Source organism: Tachysurus fulvidraco, chromosome 21, assembly GCF_022655615.1.
Source record: "Tachysurus fulvidraco isolate hzauxx_2018 chromosome 21, HZAU_PFXX_2.0, whole genome shotgun sequence".
NCBI lineage: Eukaryota > Metazoa > Chordata > Actinopteri > Siluriformes > Bagridae > Tachysurus > Tachysurus fulvidraco.
The window spans coordinates 6,121,390-6,138,892 of NC_062538.1; the positions used below are offsets into that span (position 1 = coordinate 6,121,390).

General features: G+C 37.9%; 2 protein-coding genes across 3 annotated transcripts; one reads left to right on the forward strand and one right to left on the reverse strand.

Moving 5' to 3' along the window:
• Positions 1-1,622: 1,622 nt before the first annotated feature.
• On the forward strand, positions 1,623-11,278 carry slc23a1 (solute carrier family 23 member 1). 2 transcript variants are annotated; one of them, XM_027156449.2, is made up of 14 exons: positions 1,623-1,778; positions 2,637-2,795; positions 4,407-4,564; positions 4,787-4,875; positions 4,974-5,041; positions 6,163-6,344; positions 6,697-6,817; positions 7,081-7,237; positions 7,760-7,907; positions 8,022-8,127; positions 8,444-8,573; positions 9,316-9,459; positions 9,825-9,920; positions 10,824-11,278. In XM_027156449.2, the coding sequence occupies exons 1-14, from the start codon at positions 1,701-1,703 to the stop codon at positions 11,087-11,089; spliced, it is 1,902 nt and encodes a 633-aa protein (XP_027012250.2). In that variant the 5' UTR covers positions 1,623-1,700; the 3' UTR covers positions 11,090-11,278. The 2 variants fall into 2 exon arrangements, with proteins under 2 accessions (XP_027012250.2, XP_047661656.1); XM_047805700.1 differs by having other exon boundaries at positions 1,637-1,778; positions 2,541-2,795.
• A 150-nt stretch (positions 11,279-11,428) lies between these two features.
• On the reverse strand, positions 11,429-17,397 carry prob1 (proline-rich basic protein 1). The gene is made up of 2 exons (XM_047805699.1): positions 16,851-17,397; positions 11,429-16,706 (listed from the first exon to the last, which is right to left on the reverse strand). Exon 2 carries the CDS (start codon positions 16,176-16,178, stop codon positions 12,357-12,359), a length of 3,822 nt encoding a protein of 1,273 aa, XP_047661655.1. The 5' UTR covers positions 16,179-16,706; positions 16,851-17,397; the 3' UTR covers positions 11,429-12,356.
• Between the last annotated feature and the right edge of the window lie 106 nt (positions 17,398-17,503).

A 17,503-nucleotide genomic window follows, 5' to 3' on the forward strand; every position in this document is an offset into this window, starting at 1 on the left:
ACCTCACTACCCATTAACCTTATTTTTTTAATCTTTATGGAATTTATGAGTTGTCAGACCTGCTAAGACTTTTTCTTCACAGTCCCTATTCCAGACACAAATGTTCTGTCTGATTGCACATCTGTGTTTATCACATTAAAGACTTTTTCCGGATTAAAATTCTCAGTCTGGAAGCAGCACTAGTGTGTAGGCTTGCATGCATGGCAAGTATATACACATCCAAACTAGGACCGTCTCCTGAATGCAATGTTGTGTAACAGTGGTGTCATCTCCATCCCTCCCTGTGAGCTATTCTAATTTGCTTAAAAGGCTTTAGCATATTTCTTTGACATTGTAATTATATTATATCCAGTGTACTAAATGGTTTGAATTCCCTGTGAATTTAATGACCGTGAGTCATGCGTGATCGAGATTAGCTTGTATCAGAGAGGACTCTTGCTGGGAAACGTTAGCATGTGTCACCCCCTGGTGGTAGTACAGGAGACAATTTGCAGCAGCTTCGCATTCAAGTCCATCTTCTAGCAAGTTAATAAACTCATTTACTTGCAACCAGCATGAAAATCAGCAACATGTACTTTGAGCTTAAGTGCAAGTATTGTTCAAGACATCAATTATTTTATAAAAGTTTTACTATCTTGTATCTATTAGCTAACATGGCTGTAGAGGATATCTGTGACTCCTTCGTGCACCTTCACCATTAAAAGCTCTTGCATTTCCTATGTGATGGTTACTATCATGACCATCACAATGCACAGGATTTATTCTCTCCTCTCTCTCTCTCTCTCTCTCTCTCTCTCTCTCTCTCTCTCTCTCTCTCTCTCTCTCTCTCTCTCTCTCTCTCTTTCTTCATCGCTCTCTGGATAGGTTTGGAGTCATGTTGTAACCTACTGAAAGATGCAACCAAATTTTTTTGACAAAAATATGCATGTTTTATGCAATTTTTTTTACGCTAATCAATGATTTCACTTTTTTTTCTTGTGTCTAATGAAATTTGGACAGAGGTTTCATGCCATATTTATACCCGATATAAACAGGAAATAAATTTTCCAGTTTTCAATAATTTATGAGAACTGTAAGCAAGTCGAATGACACTTTGAATGAAGGTTAAAGTCTAAAATTATTTTTTTGTGCAGCATAAAGCTATGGATTTGTATTCCAGATGTTTGAGAGGTTGTTTGGAATCATTTTGGAAATTATTTTAAGGGGTGCCAACAGTTTTGGAGTGTAGCTCGAGACCTGAGGTGATTCAATCAGAAGATATAATCAATTAAATTAACTTTGTTATTAAGGGATTATTTGTTATTTCATAGTTGTAAATTATGAAAATTTACAAAAATTTACAACTTTTTTCTTACTGCCCCCAGGTTTAATTTCACTAATACTGATGGATTGATTTCTTTCTCTTTTTGTATAAGTAATTATATTCAATTGTTTAAGTCGAGGAGTTGATCGTACTCATAAAAGCCTAATCTCGCATGTTTTATCACCTGGCTTTGTTTTTCCTCATTTGCTGAGCCTGAAGCATCTTCCATTGCTTTGCACACTGCTTTCTCAGAAAGCAGCTCTCGAATGCTCACTGATGAGCCGGGCTGTGTAAAGTCCAGCCAAAGGCAGATCATTAACCTGCTTAATCTGTCCCTGCTCCCCTCTCTTCTATAAAGCTATCTGTTTGAAGCCATGTTAAAAAAGGAGTCATTAACATGGGCCCCGTGGAGCCCACAGTCATATCCAGCCTCCACAGGCCGAGGAAGCACTCCAACAACGCAGCTGAGCCTAAGGTAAAAGCAAAACAGCTCGCGATCATCTCTCCAAATGTAGCTGTTCTATGAAATAGATCAATAAAACTTGGCAAAGTAATGATTTAAACGTTTACTGTTTAACTGGGAAACTTTCTGGTGAAGATTAAGTGTTTCAATTGTGTACAGAATAAAAGGCACAATGTACAACAGTGGTTCTTTGTTCTTATTCATTTCAGGTCATGCTGTTGTCTATTGTGACTTTTGTTCATCTGACTGCAATATATTTCAGTTTTAAATAACAAATAAAACTCACAAAGAAAAAGATTACTCGTTTGTTAAGAAAAAGCTTTTTCAATGGTCTTAAATTGTTCAGATTGGCTTCCTCCGTTGCTAAAGAATCGCAAAGAACCTTACTGTTTTCCTAAGTGCCTTAAATCATCTGAAATAACTGAAAAATAAATTATCTGAATCTGTATGACAGGTCAGGATGATAAAATCAGTTTAAAAAACTGGTTTATTTGTTTGTTTGTTTGTTCAAAATCTATCTGGTCTGGTAGCTATCAAATCATTATTTAAAATGAAAAGCAATTTATTTAATTAGACTTTAGAAATTCATAGTAATTCATTTTGCCATTCAAGAAAATAATAATACTAAGAATACGAAGGATAATAACATTTTGACAAGGCCAGAATTTTAAGCCTGGCTCATTTTGTGTCCATCTAATAAATTATACTTGCAACTTAGATCACAAGGATGTCAGGAAAATGTGATATGAACCTGGAACCTGACATTTTTCTCAGCTTTACAGTCTATCAGCTTTAAACTCTGTCAATCATTAAGCGAAGACTGTGAGATGAAAAGCTCTGTGTGCTTGAGTGACCTCGTCATTTTTCCAGTTGCCCCTTGAAGATGGCCGTGTGCAGGAACTGGCTGCTGAGGAAGTCCAGGGTGTTGAGCAGCTCTCTGGAATCAACTCTCAGACACCGGGCTTTGATATGATCTACAGAATTGAGGATGTACCACCCTGGTATTTGTGTATTTTGCTCGGACTACAGGTATAGATCATGTGCACAGTGTTTACTTCCACACTCAACATCCTCCAAGACAACTGACATTAACTTATATAAACATATAAACTTAGAAGCTATATAAAAGCTTACAGCAGGTGTTGGCTGTCACAAAGCCTGAGACAGTGACACTTTCTAACCTAAATGAGGTTGCGATGTCATGACAAATGATGTAGCGTGGCATACGTCTGTAATTATAAGTTACATAATGGTCACGTACTCTAGGGAAGTGAGGTTAATCTGTAGATTGAACACTTCCAATTTAGCTAGTTGGCTATAAGCATCAACGTGAAAAGCTGACACTGACCACAGATATATAATTACTCTGGCCTTTGAGTATAGGCCAGAGTAATTATATATGTAATCACAATGTAATCACAATGTTAGATACAGTTTCTCTCTAAAGCATCTTAACATTTTTTTGTTTAGGAGATTTGCTTTAATAGTGCCAAATCCATGACATTGTTAAGCCAGAGGGCATAACAGAGTTGTTTCTTGTATTTAAACAAACTATTTATTTGGTTATTTATAATCTTTTCTTAAATATGGAACATAATGACTAGAATTTCAATATTCTTTGACTGTAAATATAGAGCGTGTATTGATATGATGCTTGGCACTTGACAATGACAAGGTCAGTTGTAATGGCCCCATAACTTTATGTCATCCAGACAGGTGTCATAACACGATCTTGTCAACAATGTCATACTATGTCATCTTACATCAACATTATAATTCACCAGATGACTGATGATCTTCAAAGCAATATAGTTCATGACATTTGTCAGGGAGACTATGTATTTCATGTACGGCTATGAAGACAGTAGCATCAGGTACAGCTATATACATAGGCATGGCAGGGGCTATAATGACTTACATGAAATTATGTATGTATATATATATACATACATATAATATAAATACATATATATATATATATATATATATATATATATATATATATATATATATATATATATATATATGAATGTATGTCTTATTTAACACATTAGTTAACAGACAAATAATTACCGACTGCATTAACTAACATTTATCTAATTCATAAGTATTTAAATAAATCGACCATGAACTAAGATCTTAATAGTTTTATCTGCCTTATGCTGCTGATGGGAACGTTGCTGTCAAGTGCCATAAATGTCTTGCTGTCACTGGTGGATCCCTGACCAAGACCCTTAAACCTTAAACCTCACCTGTTCAGCTGTATACTGCCTAATTTAAAAAGAGTTCAGAAAGTTATTGTGGTTTTGGAGTATAATGTAATTTACTATGTAATTTACTTTAATGTAACCCAACATACTGTAAATTAGCATGCGTTACTTTGTTAAAATGAAAGATATTTTGTTAACAATAAACTCCTGTTGCCACTGTTTGTTAACATTATGTATGGTTTGTTAATGTTGAAGTTCATGGTTTGTTAATGTACATTAATGCAGTAAAGTTAAAAAGAGTAAAACAAAGACAGTAGTTGCTTCTGCTTTGACCTCTCTCTCTCTCTCTCTCTCTCTCTCTCTCTCTCTCTCTCTCTCTCTCTCTCTCTCTCTCTCCCCCTCTCCCCCTCTCCCCCCTGTTGCTCTCCAGCACTACCTCACATGTTTCAGTGGCACTATCGCTGTGCCTTTCCTTCTGGCCGATTCCATGTGTGTAGGCCGGGATCAGTACACTGTAAGCCAGCTAGTCGGGACCATTTTCACCTGTGTGGGCATTACCACTCTTATCCAAACCACTTTTGGTGTCAGGTGAGTGTCACTAGTTATCATAGTTTATTTAATATTTCTTAGCTGATCATTCAAGCTATTACTGTTAGGCCTCTGTGCAAGGCCCTTAACCCTCTCTGCTCCAGGGGTTCTTTATCATATCTGATAAGCTGGGCTATGCGAACAAAAGATAATATAGAGATATACTGATAATAAAGGCTTCTTCTTATTCTTCTTTCTTCATATACGGTACACTTTGTGTAGGTTGCCCCTGTTTCAGGCCAGTGCATTTGCTTTCCTAATCCCTGCCCAGGCCATTCTAAGACTGGAGAGGTGGAAATGTCCTCCTGAAGGTATAATCTATTTATATTGCTTCAAGCTGCTACTGAGTTTATTCTTCATTGTGAACATGCTCACCATTTTGCCACTGCATGCTGCTAATATTTTGCAGAGGAGATTTATGGAAACTGGACCCTACCCCTCAATACCGCACATATCTGGCACCCCCGGATTAGAGAGGTATTAATCACTATGTTCTTAAAGGACCTGTGGACAATTCAAACAAACATCTAGCATTTTCTTAGTTAAATTTAATCACCACTGTAAGCCTAGCCTCTAGATTGATCCCCTTGTAAAATGGATCATCATATTATGTTATTTCCCAAAGACCCACAATTATTAATTTGGTACATAAAATACATTTCTTATTATTTTATATCATTACATCAATAATGATTGGATTATCACCCTAACCAGATTAGATTAGTATCATAAATCTTGAAAACTATGTTTATCACGATCCATCATTCACAAACAAATGTCTTTGAACAAATGATTAACACATCTGGTTTCTCCACTGTACAGATGTTAATTGTTTTTTTTGTAAATGTGTCTGTATTAACAAAGAAAAGTCTAATAAATTCAAATGAAAATGTACAAATGCAGTTGCTCTAGTGTAGCTGTTTTATGATGCTGTAAAGGTTTCAAAAGATATAAAAACTCAAAATTATATCATTAAATGTCAGTTGATTTCTTGTCCCAGCCTCAGAAAAACCAGGCCTGTCTATCTGACATTTCATATTCAACGTTTCACTTCACAAAATGAACGTTTTGAAGCAAAACAAAGTAGTCACTAGTTCAGAAACATAATACTGTTTGTAATCTGTGGCAGTCTATCTTTAACAGCTATTGAAGATGATAATGATGAGTAAATATGGATGACTCACATTTGCGATGTCAGTCAATCTTATCCTCCTTTGCAGTGTTTGTTCAAAGTTAGGAAACAAAAAGAACAGGCTCTTTTGTAAAGGCTAGAAGTCTCATGATTTACATTAAATGACTCATGAGGTTACATTATTGTGCTTTATTTACCATGCATAAACTGTATGTATTGTTCTATGCATTGTTTATCTCTTCTACATGTTTCACATTTTTCTACAAAATAGCAAAATAGTCTACAAAATAAGATATAATAAGAATCAAGATTGTGTTCCTAGTAATTTAATTGAAAATATGCACATTTGAGCCACATCTGGGATCTATTAATATAATTCCCTGACTTTAAGTATTTTTGGTTAGAACTTAAAGAACTTTAAACAATGCACTTCCAGTAATGGAACATTTACAACTCTTCCCTACAGATCCAGGGTGCCATTATTGTGTCTAGTGTGGTGGAAGTGGTAATTGGGCTGGTGGGGATTCCCGGACTCCTGCTCAATGCCATCGGGCCTTTGACCGTCACCCCCACCGTGTCCCTGATCGGCTTGTCCGTATTCCAAACTGCTGGAGATCGTGCAGGCAGCCACTGGGGCCTCTCTCTGCTGTAAATACACTTAGATTTTAACTGTACTTGATTTTATACATCCGGTCTATCTGTTGCAAGAGCAAAGCTAAGTGATTGGTTACTCTTAGAAATGACTTGTTTTGCAGGAATGAAAAGAATAAATGAGTATTGAATTGGCCGAGATATTTTATTAAGGCATGGATGAATCTTGCCTTAGGGATTTACACATAGGTTTCAGTAAATCTGTTTCTTTCATTAGAAGCGTCATGTTAAATGTTAAAGGGTGTGAGTCATCTTATCACTCATCTCAATGTGAATTTTCTCACAGATGCATATCAGTTTATGCATGTATGTGTGTGTGTGTGTGTGTGTGTGTGTTCTGTTTCTCCAGGTGCATCTTCTTCATTGTGCTTTTTGCTCAGTATCTCAGAAATTGGGCTGCCCCCTTTCCCTTTTATTCTAAACAGAAAGGCTGTCATACCTTTCGTTTCCAGATCTTCAAGATGTTTCCGGTATGAGGCAACATTTACCCTTAAACATAGTCATAATGCTTGGAAATCTTTGTGACCGTTCTTGTCTGCTCCTCTGGGCTCTGTCACTCTGACCTAGTAGGCCATAAACCTGTCTCACTGGAACGCAGCACTGAGTTCATCACATTCATGTCATATTACACTTATAGCTGCAATGGCAAGGTTTACTGATATATTCTAGCAAGTTATTTGTACAACAACTGATTAAAATTCCCAGTATCTTAGCTGTGTTTTATTTTTGGCAGATCATCATGGCTATCATGCTGGTTTGGTTGGTATGTTACATCCTCACGTTGACAGACGTGTTGCCCAACGACCCAGAGAAGTATGGCTACAAGGCTCGAACCGATGCCAGAGGGGAGATCATGTCCCAAGCGCCATGGTTTCGCATTCCCTATCCCTGTAAGTGTAAAATTAAATTGGGTGGATTGTGAAGAAAGTAAGCACCATTAACATTTTCACATCAACTTCACAGTATAAAGCTCTTGCACAATATTTGCCAGAAGCAATAACAATAAGGAACCTTAAATAGCCAGTTCTTGCTTCCTGGAAAGAGAATTGCAATTGTAATAAAACCACTGACAAGCCTTTTATCAAATTAAGCAACAAACATCTTTTGGGTTGACTTTAAAAATGCAGGTACTATAGGCCAGAAAAAGTGTTAACAGATGTCTGAAATGTAGAAAATATTCACAACCACTGTCTTTGAAGTTATATGAAAATTGGATGTCTAGACATGTTTATTATAAACCATGCCTTTAAGTAACTAGAACCTTTCATGTCTTGCTTATCTTGTAGTATGTTTTTACAATGCATGGTCATAAAAACACACATGAGCTTCTGACGATTTCAAAGCCATGTTTAGAAGTGATCACAATGTTCATTTCAATGCAGTGCTAACTCTTTGGATGTTATGTGACCCAGGTCAGTGGGGTTTACCCACAGTGACGGTAGCTGGTGTGCTGGGAATGTTCAGTGCCACATTAGCTGGCATAGTCGAGTCTATTGGAGACTACTATGCGTGTGCCCGTCTTGCTGGAGCTCCTCCACCTCCTATTCATGCCATTAACAGGTTTAGAGAAAAGCTATACTGCAAAATATTACATATATTTATTTATTAATTTTATTAATGCAAGTTGTATCAAAGCCACTGACTATGATGACTTTTGCCTCCTGTTTCTTTTAGAGGGATCTTTACAGAGGGTGTGTGCTGCATCATAGCAGGCTTATTGGGAACAGGAAATGGCTCCACTTCCTCCAGTCCTAATATTGGGGTGCTGGGCATTACTAAGGTGGAGCCATTTTTTACAGAATCACATATACAATGCTTTTCTAATACTGAGATGGCTAGAGCTTTACTTTAAAGGGTAGGGCAGATAACACATACGTATCTCTAAAGCGCTTTCATGTAATTTTTTTCACTTTCTTAAGTTTTCAGTGTTATCATTGATGTTCTGGACTTTGTCCTCTCAGGGTGCTTACAGTATGTGTAAAATTATGTAGATCGATTGCAACAAAAATGCCATGACAGACCTGAAATAAAATAGACAGAATTGTAATGAAATGTTTATAAAAAAAAATGCATTTAAGCTCTGTGTTCCTGCACAGGTGGGCAGCAGGAGAGTGGTACAGTACGGTGCAATCATAATGTTACTATTAGGAACCATTGGGAAGTTCACAGCCTTGTTTGCCTCGCTTCCGGATCCAGTGCTTGGTGGATTATTCTGCACCTTGTTTGGTAAGAAGCTCTGCAGCTTTGTTGCATCCACAGTGGGGCAGTCTGGAGCCTGAGAGCTTTGTGACTCAGCTCATTTGTACTGCCATTACATAGCATGTTGACCTTATGTCTGTTCTTTCTGTTCTTTATCTTCCTGTTATACACAAGGACTAAGAACAGACAGTTAGCAGCAAAGGACGTTGAGTAATATTTACAATATTGTTCAGCAACTCTGGCAACTGTATGACCTAAGCATGAGCTCATGAGTCATACAATATATCAACACCTCAGTCACTACTGTTAACTTGAATGAATATTGACCAATTACTCAATAAGAAATAATGAAGTAATAGCTTTAAGTTTATTATGAGCTAAGCCTTAATTAGAGAGTCTCATAGTCTCCTGAGGAATTACTAGCTGATGTGAAGTTACAACAACACACTACAATATAAAAGTGTAAAATACGGAACATAAAATGATCTTCTAAGAAAGGACACAATAATCCTGCAATCATTAATAATGAGTTATTATGTATTTCACTTTACAGTACTGTTCAAGGTCTTCATTATCTCCTTGTGGAGAATGTCGTAACAGGCGATGAGTAATAGCTCATCAAGAACAAGAACGGTATTGTAAAGTGTCAGCCAGAATCGTAACAGAAGTAACTTCTTCCCATATCCAGTGCTTTTTAAATGTTTAGTAAATTATATGCTTTATGTACTTTTTTTACAGACCCTTTATATTAAATTTTGCTTTTGAATAGGTATGATCACAGCAGTGGGTTTGTCTAATCTGCAGAGCGTGGATTTGAATTCCTCACGAAACCTTTTTGTCCTGGGGTTCTCCATGTTCTCTGGCCTTATGCTCCCCAATTACCTGGACGCTAACCCAGGCAGCATCAAGACAGGTGTGTGTGTGTGTGTGTGTGTGTGTGTGTGTGTGTGTGTGTGTGTGTGTGTGTGTGTGTGTGTGTGTGTGTGTGTGTGTGTGTGTGTGTGTGTGTGTGTGTGTGTGTGTGTGTGTGTGTGTGTGTGTGTGTGTGTGTGTAGTTTTCTTTTATTGACAAGAGTCTTACATTCCTCCCACTTCAAACTACATACATCAATTAGTATCACTCTAGTTACTGATTAATTTATAGTAGTTACTGAATAATGAATGTTAAGTATTAAGACCATGAAATGCTAGTTTAGAGAGATTACAAATTAAAAATAACTTCTTGTACACAGTGATGATAGTTTTCTTTTCTTTTTCTTTTTAATGTGATATATTCAGGTGTCCCTGAGCTGGATCAAATCCTTACAGTTCTCCTGACCACAGAAATGTTTGTTGGAGGATTCTTAGCATTTGTCCTGGACAACACCATTCCAGGTACATAATTGTTCTCTAAACATAAAGACAACTTTCACTTGCTGATACACCCACAACACCTATTAGTCATTAACTGTGGTGGACAGCAGTGTAATTCTTGACTCTTCGTTTTTATCTGTAAGTATCCGTACTCTTTTTAAGCATTTTTTGCAGAACCTATACATTAATTTCATTGTTTTTCAACAAAAAATGTCCTACTTTTACTCGATTTCCCTTGTTGCAGAATGTCAATCGCTAATTATTACAGTGTAGCAGGAGAAAACTGGATTGGCTGAACTATCTGAATGCACTTGATGCACTGTTAAATTTAAACAAACCAATTCTATTACAGCAAACCTTTTAATCGATTGTGAAAGATAACAGTTAACAGATAACCGTCTGAATCACATAGCAATAGCTTTAAAAAGCCAAAACTAAAAGACTGCCAGATGAAACAAGGCTAAAAAAAAAAAATTACAGCGAGCAAGCTGTACAATTCAGTTGAAACGTTTGAGGCGTTCATGTAGTTTCTATCGATGCCAAAATAGTGTTAAGAGCGGATATGTTATTTTAATTATGTAAGGTCTGAGCTACAATACGTTGTCATTTAAATTGAAGAAATGTTTTATGAATAAAACAAATGACTGATCATTATTTAAAACATCTAAAATATTCTTTTAGTCTGCAGTAAGTGGGGTCTATTGAGACTGGTAATCAAAACAACAGAACTAAAATTATTCAGTATAGTTAAAAGCAAGCGTCGTATTTTAATTAATGTAGAAGTACAAAACGTTTAATTTTACACAAGCAACATGTTATCACAGGTGTCTCTACTGTAATTTAAGTAGGCTACAGGATTTTTGTATTTTGTCCACCACTGGTCATTAAGCTGATTAATACTGATGATCTTTATGTTTTTTCCAGGCACAAAAAAGGAGCGCGGTCTCACTGACTGGAAGGCTGAGATCTCCACAGAAATTGGTGGTGTCAGTTCAGACACATATAATTTCCCAGTTGGGATGGGGATGGTAAGGCAGCTTGATTGTCTTCGTTACCTGCCCATCTGCCCCACATTTCAAGGCTTTAAATTGTGTCGGCGCAAAAGAAGCTTGCATGAGGAGCTGAACAATAAGAATGATGAAAGTGCAGTAAGGAACACTCCCGGGACTGCAGGCTGCACCAAAGTATAATGTGTACTTCTGTGTTGTAGATTTTATACACTGCTAGATTTTCATATTGGAAAAAACATATTTCCTTTGTTAATGATTCTATTTATTGCTATGTTATGTTCACTGATTAGTAGGAACAGAAAACTTCATTACAAATTAAATGGCTTGTACACAAGATAATGCATTTTTAAATAAAAGTAATCAAAATAAGCTGCAAGTTATTAGTTCTTTATTTTAAATGAATTTTTATATAAAGATTTAATAGCCACTATTAACCAAAAAGAAATCAGACATTCAGGAAGACTTAAAAATGGTTGACGTGTCAAATACAAAGTCATATAGCTTATTAAAAAATACAGTATTAAGCATTTTATTTCATTTATTCCTTTTCTTTATACATGATGTGTCTTGATAAATTCAGCATTTACTGCAGCACTGGAACCATACACCATGATTTACACACTTGTAAGTCTATTCCATTGTGATTGCTTTAATTAATTAATTGACAGTATTCATTAGAGCAGTCTGGTGATTTTTTTTCCTTTTTTGAGACTGACCATTAGTAAGACAATTGGCTTCTCAAAGGGAATAAACCCATCTATGAGGATCCATAGAAAACTGACCTAACATATATTTTACTTTCAAGGAAACCTTTCTATATATGATATATGATACTGAAAATTGAAACTAAATGATTTCTAGTTCAAAATACGCTGTGCACATTGCTCATGGTTGTGGTACAAAGTGCTTCTGTCAGTGCGTAAATTAAATAATGTGCACTAGTTAATCATTATTTCTCCTACTTATCCATGCTTAATATTTCAAAGAAATATGCCAATCAAGTTCCTGGAAAAATATTCCGGATTGACGCGTCACCCATTATATTCATTGCTGAACTCCAATTTTTACACTGTGATTACCAGATATTGTCACAAATGCAAAAAATGTGTAAAATTACAGTAAATGAGGACATGTTCTTGGTCCTCATATACAAATATAAAGAAAAAGAAAATTATTTTTGTATTACTGAGATTGTTACATTTACCTTCATGTCTGTCATGTAATTGTGTGTGTTTGTGCATCCTTTAAAATGAATGAAATGACAGCTACTAATTCCAGAGGTAGATATATCAGTTTGTGTTCAGCTACGCAAACCGTTAAAATGATGCAGTGTTATTAAACATTATTAAACGTTATACAAATTTCATATTTTCTTTGTCCAGAACTAGGTGTCAAACTAGGTCTGTCAACCAGTTCACACAGCCTGTACAGGCCTCTGTGTCAACTCTCAAGGTTGTGGTGGTGGCAGCTCCCAATGGTGTGTCTGGACATAAGACAGGCAATGTGGAGTGTACATGGTTGGGATGTGAAGGGAGGAGAAAGGTACAACACAGGGGGTTGTCATAACAGTACTGGATAAAGTTTGCTGTGGGACTACGACCTCAACATACTGACAGGTCTCTGGGTCAAAGAGCATCTTGCGTTGTGGCAGTTGTGCCTTGTCTACATAGAAGCATTGGCCGGTTTCAGGATCTAGCAATGTGTGTCGAGGATTTGACACATGCTGACTTCCACCCATTTCCGGATACAAGATACTAGATCCTCCATGTTTGCCCTCATCATCAAAGGTTGTGACAAAAGCTGTGCACGGTTGGGTATCTGAAGAAGGCATTTTGTGGCTGATATCTCCACTCTCCATCTGCTTAGATGTCTCTTGCGGTACTGGGTAGCCATCTGCTGTGTATAGCTGAGATAGCAGTCTGTTTTCCACTGATAATGATTTTTTCAAGGGGATAGGACCACTTGCTGTAGCCAGCTGGTTGTGAGGTGCCATTTGCAGCAAGACAGGGCCTTGAACATAACCAACTGTCCCCATTTTGGGGGAGATTGTCTGGTAGCTTAGTACATTAGGATTGTAGAAATATGATGGGAAAACTGGTGCTGGAGCAACTGTTAACATGCAGGCAGAGGGAGATCCAGCTGAGCTTTTTGATTTGGCAGCTAGGCCTGGAATCTGTTGGGCATCTTTTTCTGAAGGTCTTTCCTGGTTGGAGAGCTTACAGCTACCCTGCTGGTCAGAACTTTCTGTAGGCGGACAAGAGAGTAATGCAGTTGTCAGTGTCTGCTTTGGATGCACAGCAAAGATTTTAGGTTTCTCACATTCAGGGTTCTTGATGTCTGCAGACTGCTCATTTGTAGATGCGTTAGTAAAGGTCCAGTTATGAGCCTGTATTTGCTTGCTTGTGCAAGTATTTTGTTTTATGTATGTGTTGCCACGTTGTGCATTTGTTTGGCTTATAGCTGTTTTGCTGTCCTGAACCTCAGGGGATTTTGGCAATCCACAACTGTTTGTCTGGTCTGCACTAATTGGGCTGACCTTTGTAAATCCAGTATGTTTAAATTTGTCATTTGATTCCAGAACAGAAAGAGCCTTTGTTGCACATTCTCTGGAAGAGGTATCAAGAGAAGCCAAATCCATGACTGTTTCCAGTGCAAGAGGTAGTGTTGGATTTGGCACATGTAGTTTTTCACCTTGTTTGTGTCCCTTCAATTTTCTCTCCCTTTTGCTGATAACTGGATGTGGTCCTGCTGTTGTGAAACTATGGAAATCCAGCCCTTGTACTTCCTCACTGGGCCCTCTGAATGACAGACTGTATGTGTTTTTTACTACGCTCCGCATATCCCTCACCACATGCACAGGGGATATTACTTTGAATTTTTCTTGGCTCTGAATGCCCATATTTACTGACTGCCCAGGATGTCTGAGTTCTCCCTTGCCACTCTCCTGATCTTTTTCAAGATTACACCTAGCAGACTGGGACAGGGCATTATCCACCGTGTTTGAATCCAGACTACAAGCTAGCCAGGCAGACACTGAGGGCCTTTGGGTGCTTTCTTTATTCTCACCTGGTTTCTCTTGCTTCTCAATGGGCTGATCCTTGACATAATGTTGTTTCTGGGCTGCCTGCACATTGACACATTCCTCAGGTGTAGTTTTCACTGTGGCTTGTTTGCCAACAGCTCCACTTGTCACTGCACTCAAGTTCCATGCTTTACCTTTTGCTGAGTCACAGGATAGCTTCTCTTTACTGCCCTGGTTTGACTCCTTACTGGGACTTAGCTTCTCTTGTTCAGTTTCAGAATAGGCAGCTATTTCAGTACCACTTCCTTGAAATTGTGTCCTGCCTACACCTCCAAGCAGAGGGTTGAAACTGTGTTTGGTTATCAGTTTAGGAAGTACTTTGGAGCTGACACTGATATGTTCCTTGATGAAGCTCATTGTTTGGGAGTCAGTCTTCAGCGTTGGACTCTGAGATGAAGTATAGCAACTTAAAAGAGTAACTGTAGCTAAGTTCCCATCATTAATATCACTGCACTCTTCCTTAGCACAAGAGGTCAGGTAATCAATATTATTGGCTCTGCCATCTGTTTTGATAGGATAGAAGGCTTGATCAAGAACATCCTCACTGTGAAGATTCTGTTCATGTTGCATCCTCTTTGAAAGGACATTTTTAATGATGCAGGAAGCCATTTTGGTTTTGCTGGATGTTTCATCCAATGATAATGATTTCTGAAGCTTTTGTTGAAGCTGCTTTTGTTCACTTTGCCCAGACTTGGTTTCAGATCTATGTGAGCCCTGATGAAAGACAGCAGGGGTACTGTGCTGACGCTGGAGTATGTCTCGTGGCTGGTTAGGTGTAGATGGAATAATCTCCTTCTTATTAGCATGAGACTCTGTGTTATCCCGTCTTTTCAGATGAATCTGCCTCTTTGGTACTGTTTTTGCATTTCTGTCCACTTCTTCATGGTTTTCCAAGGACACATCAATGCATTCACAACTGCTAGCCTCTGAGCATGCCGACATGTTATTGTTGTTGTCAGGACATGATGTTCTTGTATATTCCAATGCAGCAAGGCCTTCTACTTCCATAGTTGTCCCAACTACCTTTGTAGCAATGCAAAATTTTCCTTTGGTATTGTCTGCAGAACTGCAATGTTGCCTGCGGCTGCTGCACGGCGTTGGTGGAAGTGATGTGGACAGCCCGATGCCCTGTCTGTCCTGCTTTTTCAATGTCCGAGAAACAAGAGAGCCCTGGGATTGGTGTTGGTGTTGGATCCTGGTTGTGAGGAGACGTTTGGAATAACAACGTGGAAGGATTCCTGACTTCTGCTTGTTGGCTATGAGTGTTGAGGTGCAGCTTGCAGGCAGTTTTCTATTTCCAGTACTGAGTGACAGCTCTGCTTGCTCTTTTCCAAACCCTATACCATGCTCCTCCCCCTCCCATTTAAATTTACTTATGATAGATTCACTACTATCCAGGTTGAACTCATTGCTCAGTTTAAACTGAGCATTTCTGAAGCTTGCAGTGTAAAGTGTTTGAAGTGTTGGTTGTTCTTCTGATTCGATATCATTGTGCTTTTGGTTGTTTTCCTGACGGTACTTATTTAAACTTCTGGATAAAATATTATTTGAGGTAATTTTGTGTTCCAGGTCTTTGGTATCAGTTTGAGCAGCATTAATCTTACTTTTTAAATAGTCCGATGGTGTGGGATTAGGTTTATCGGTGGGAATACTGCCTTGGTCAACAATTACAGAATTTTGATTTTTAAGGTTCACATTTAAAATAGTTATTTTAGGGCTTGAAGAATTATTTTTGGATTCTATCAAAACAGGAATCTTGACAGAATCTTTATTTTGGCTGTATATTGTTTTTTCACTTAAATCATACTGTGAATGTCCTTTATTGTTCTTCTGCATTGTTTGGGGGTCTTTCCATAGATCAGTGTTCTCAGATGTTTGTGAACAGTTTCCAAACATTTGTCCTGAAACAGCAACAGATTGTGAGGTCTCAGATAGAGCATTCTCACATGGTGGGTCAGTACAAGTTGTCTGTGTTTCGTCTCCCAGTGCCTCACTATACTCACTGAGTGAACAAAGGGCAGAGCAATATGAACTTGATGAGTCGTCCAAGGAATCGGCAGCCAGTGCTGGGTTAATTTCCTCCTCATCTACTCTTGTTGTTTGAAGCTCAGTGGCATTTTCTTCCAAAGAAATGGATGAGTGAGACACATATTTTAAAACGTTATTTAGAAATTTGTCTTCTGACATAGTTGCATGGAAAAGGTCTTGGAAAATCTGAAATTAATTTCTTTATTCCAATGCAACAGTACATGAAATCAGACTTGACACTGACGTTTTTGGCTCAGAAGCTTGTATGATGTCGCCCAAGGAAGATGAGTTGTAAGAGAAGATCTGTATTGATACTCCAAGCCACTTCTAATGATTTTTGTCCTCCAGAAAGGAAAAAGAGTGCACATTATAACTCAACAGCACACATACTGTAAAAGAAAGACTTGTTAATCAGTGATCAATTTGGTTGAAAATTCTGAGAACTTGTGCTTGCTCCTGCTTTAATTTATGTTTGTTTTCAAACTGACTTCCTTTAAAGTATCCTGTGCTCTTCCAGGGTTTCGCTGGATAATGTGAAATAATGAGTATTCCAGGATGACAGCTGCTGGTAACGTACAAGAAGCTATTTTGCCCCAAGACAATTTAAAACTCCCATGAGATCAAAACATCCACCTGTTCCAAAACATTAAACTATCTTGTGTAGAATCTCCTGTAATTTCCAAAGCACTGTTGAGGAAAAAAAAAAAAGAAGAAAAAATTACATGCCTCTTATAGTATAGCGTATATTTACATATCTGGCTAAAATAAGAAACTAGGCCACTTTCTTAAAACCTGTGTTTAAATACATTCTGTAAAGCAAATGAATCAGACCTTAATTTTTAGCTGCTGAGAGTTGGCCCCGTTTACAGGATCCAGGCCCCATAGGAGTTGAGGTAGCAGTGTGGCAGTTAGCTTTTACAGCAGGTGCTGGTCTGGCTGTGTGGTGAGCTTGCCTCTGGAATCCAGTTTGCATGGCCAGTCCAGTCACAAGGGCCAGTTATATATAACCCCCTCAGCCTCATAACATTATCATCAGAGAGATAGAGCTAGGGACTTTTGGAGAATGCTTTGGAAGAACATACAAGTTTCTAAATAGCCAAGTGGTTAAAATGGGGCCATTTGTACTAGCAAATTTTACACTGAATTTGTTTAAGAACATTTTAGAATGAACACCTACAAATGAGTCAGACCTCTGCCAAGAGTTTCCAGTGTTACCAGTTCTGCTGGAAGTTTTTTAGTCTGTTTTTTTGTTTGTTTGTTTGTTTGTTTGTTTTGTTGTGTCAGTTATCTGGGTGCTCCACTGAAGGAAATGAGACCATGCATGCTATGTGAGCTGAAGCATGTAAACCAGTTGGTCTCTCTGAATATGAGCCTGTGGTATTAGTGCACTCCAGCAGCTCTGGATTTTTCAGATGTATTTCATATCCTTTAAGCAGATAAGTGGCAGTAGTAACACCATGGTGCTAACGTGACTCAAGCTATAT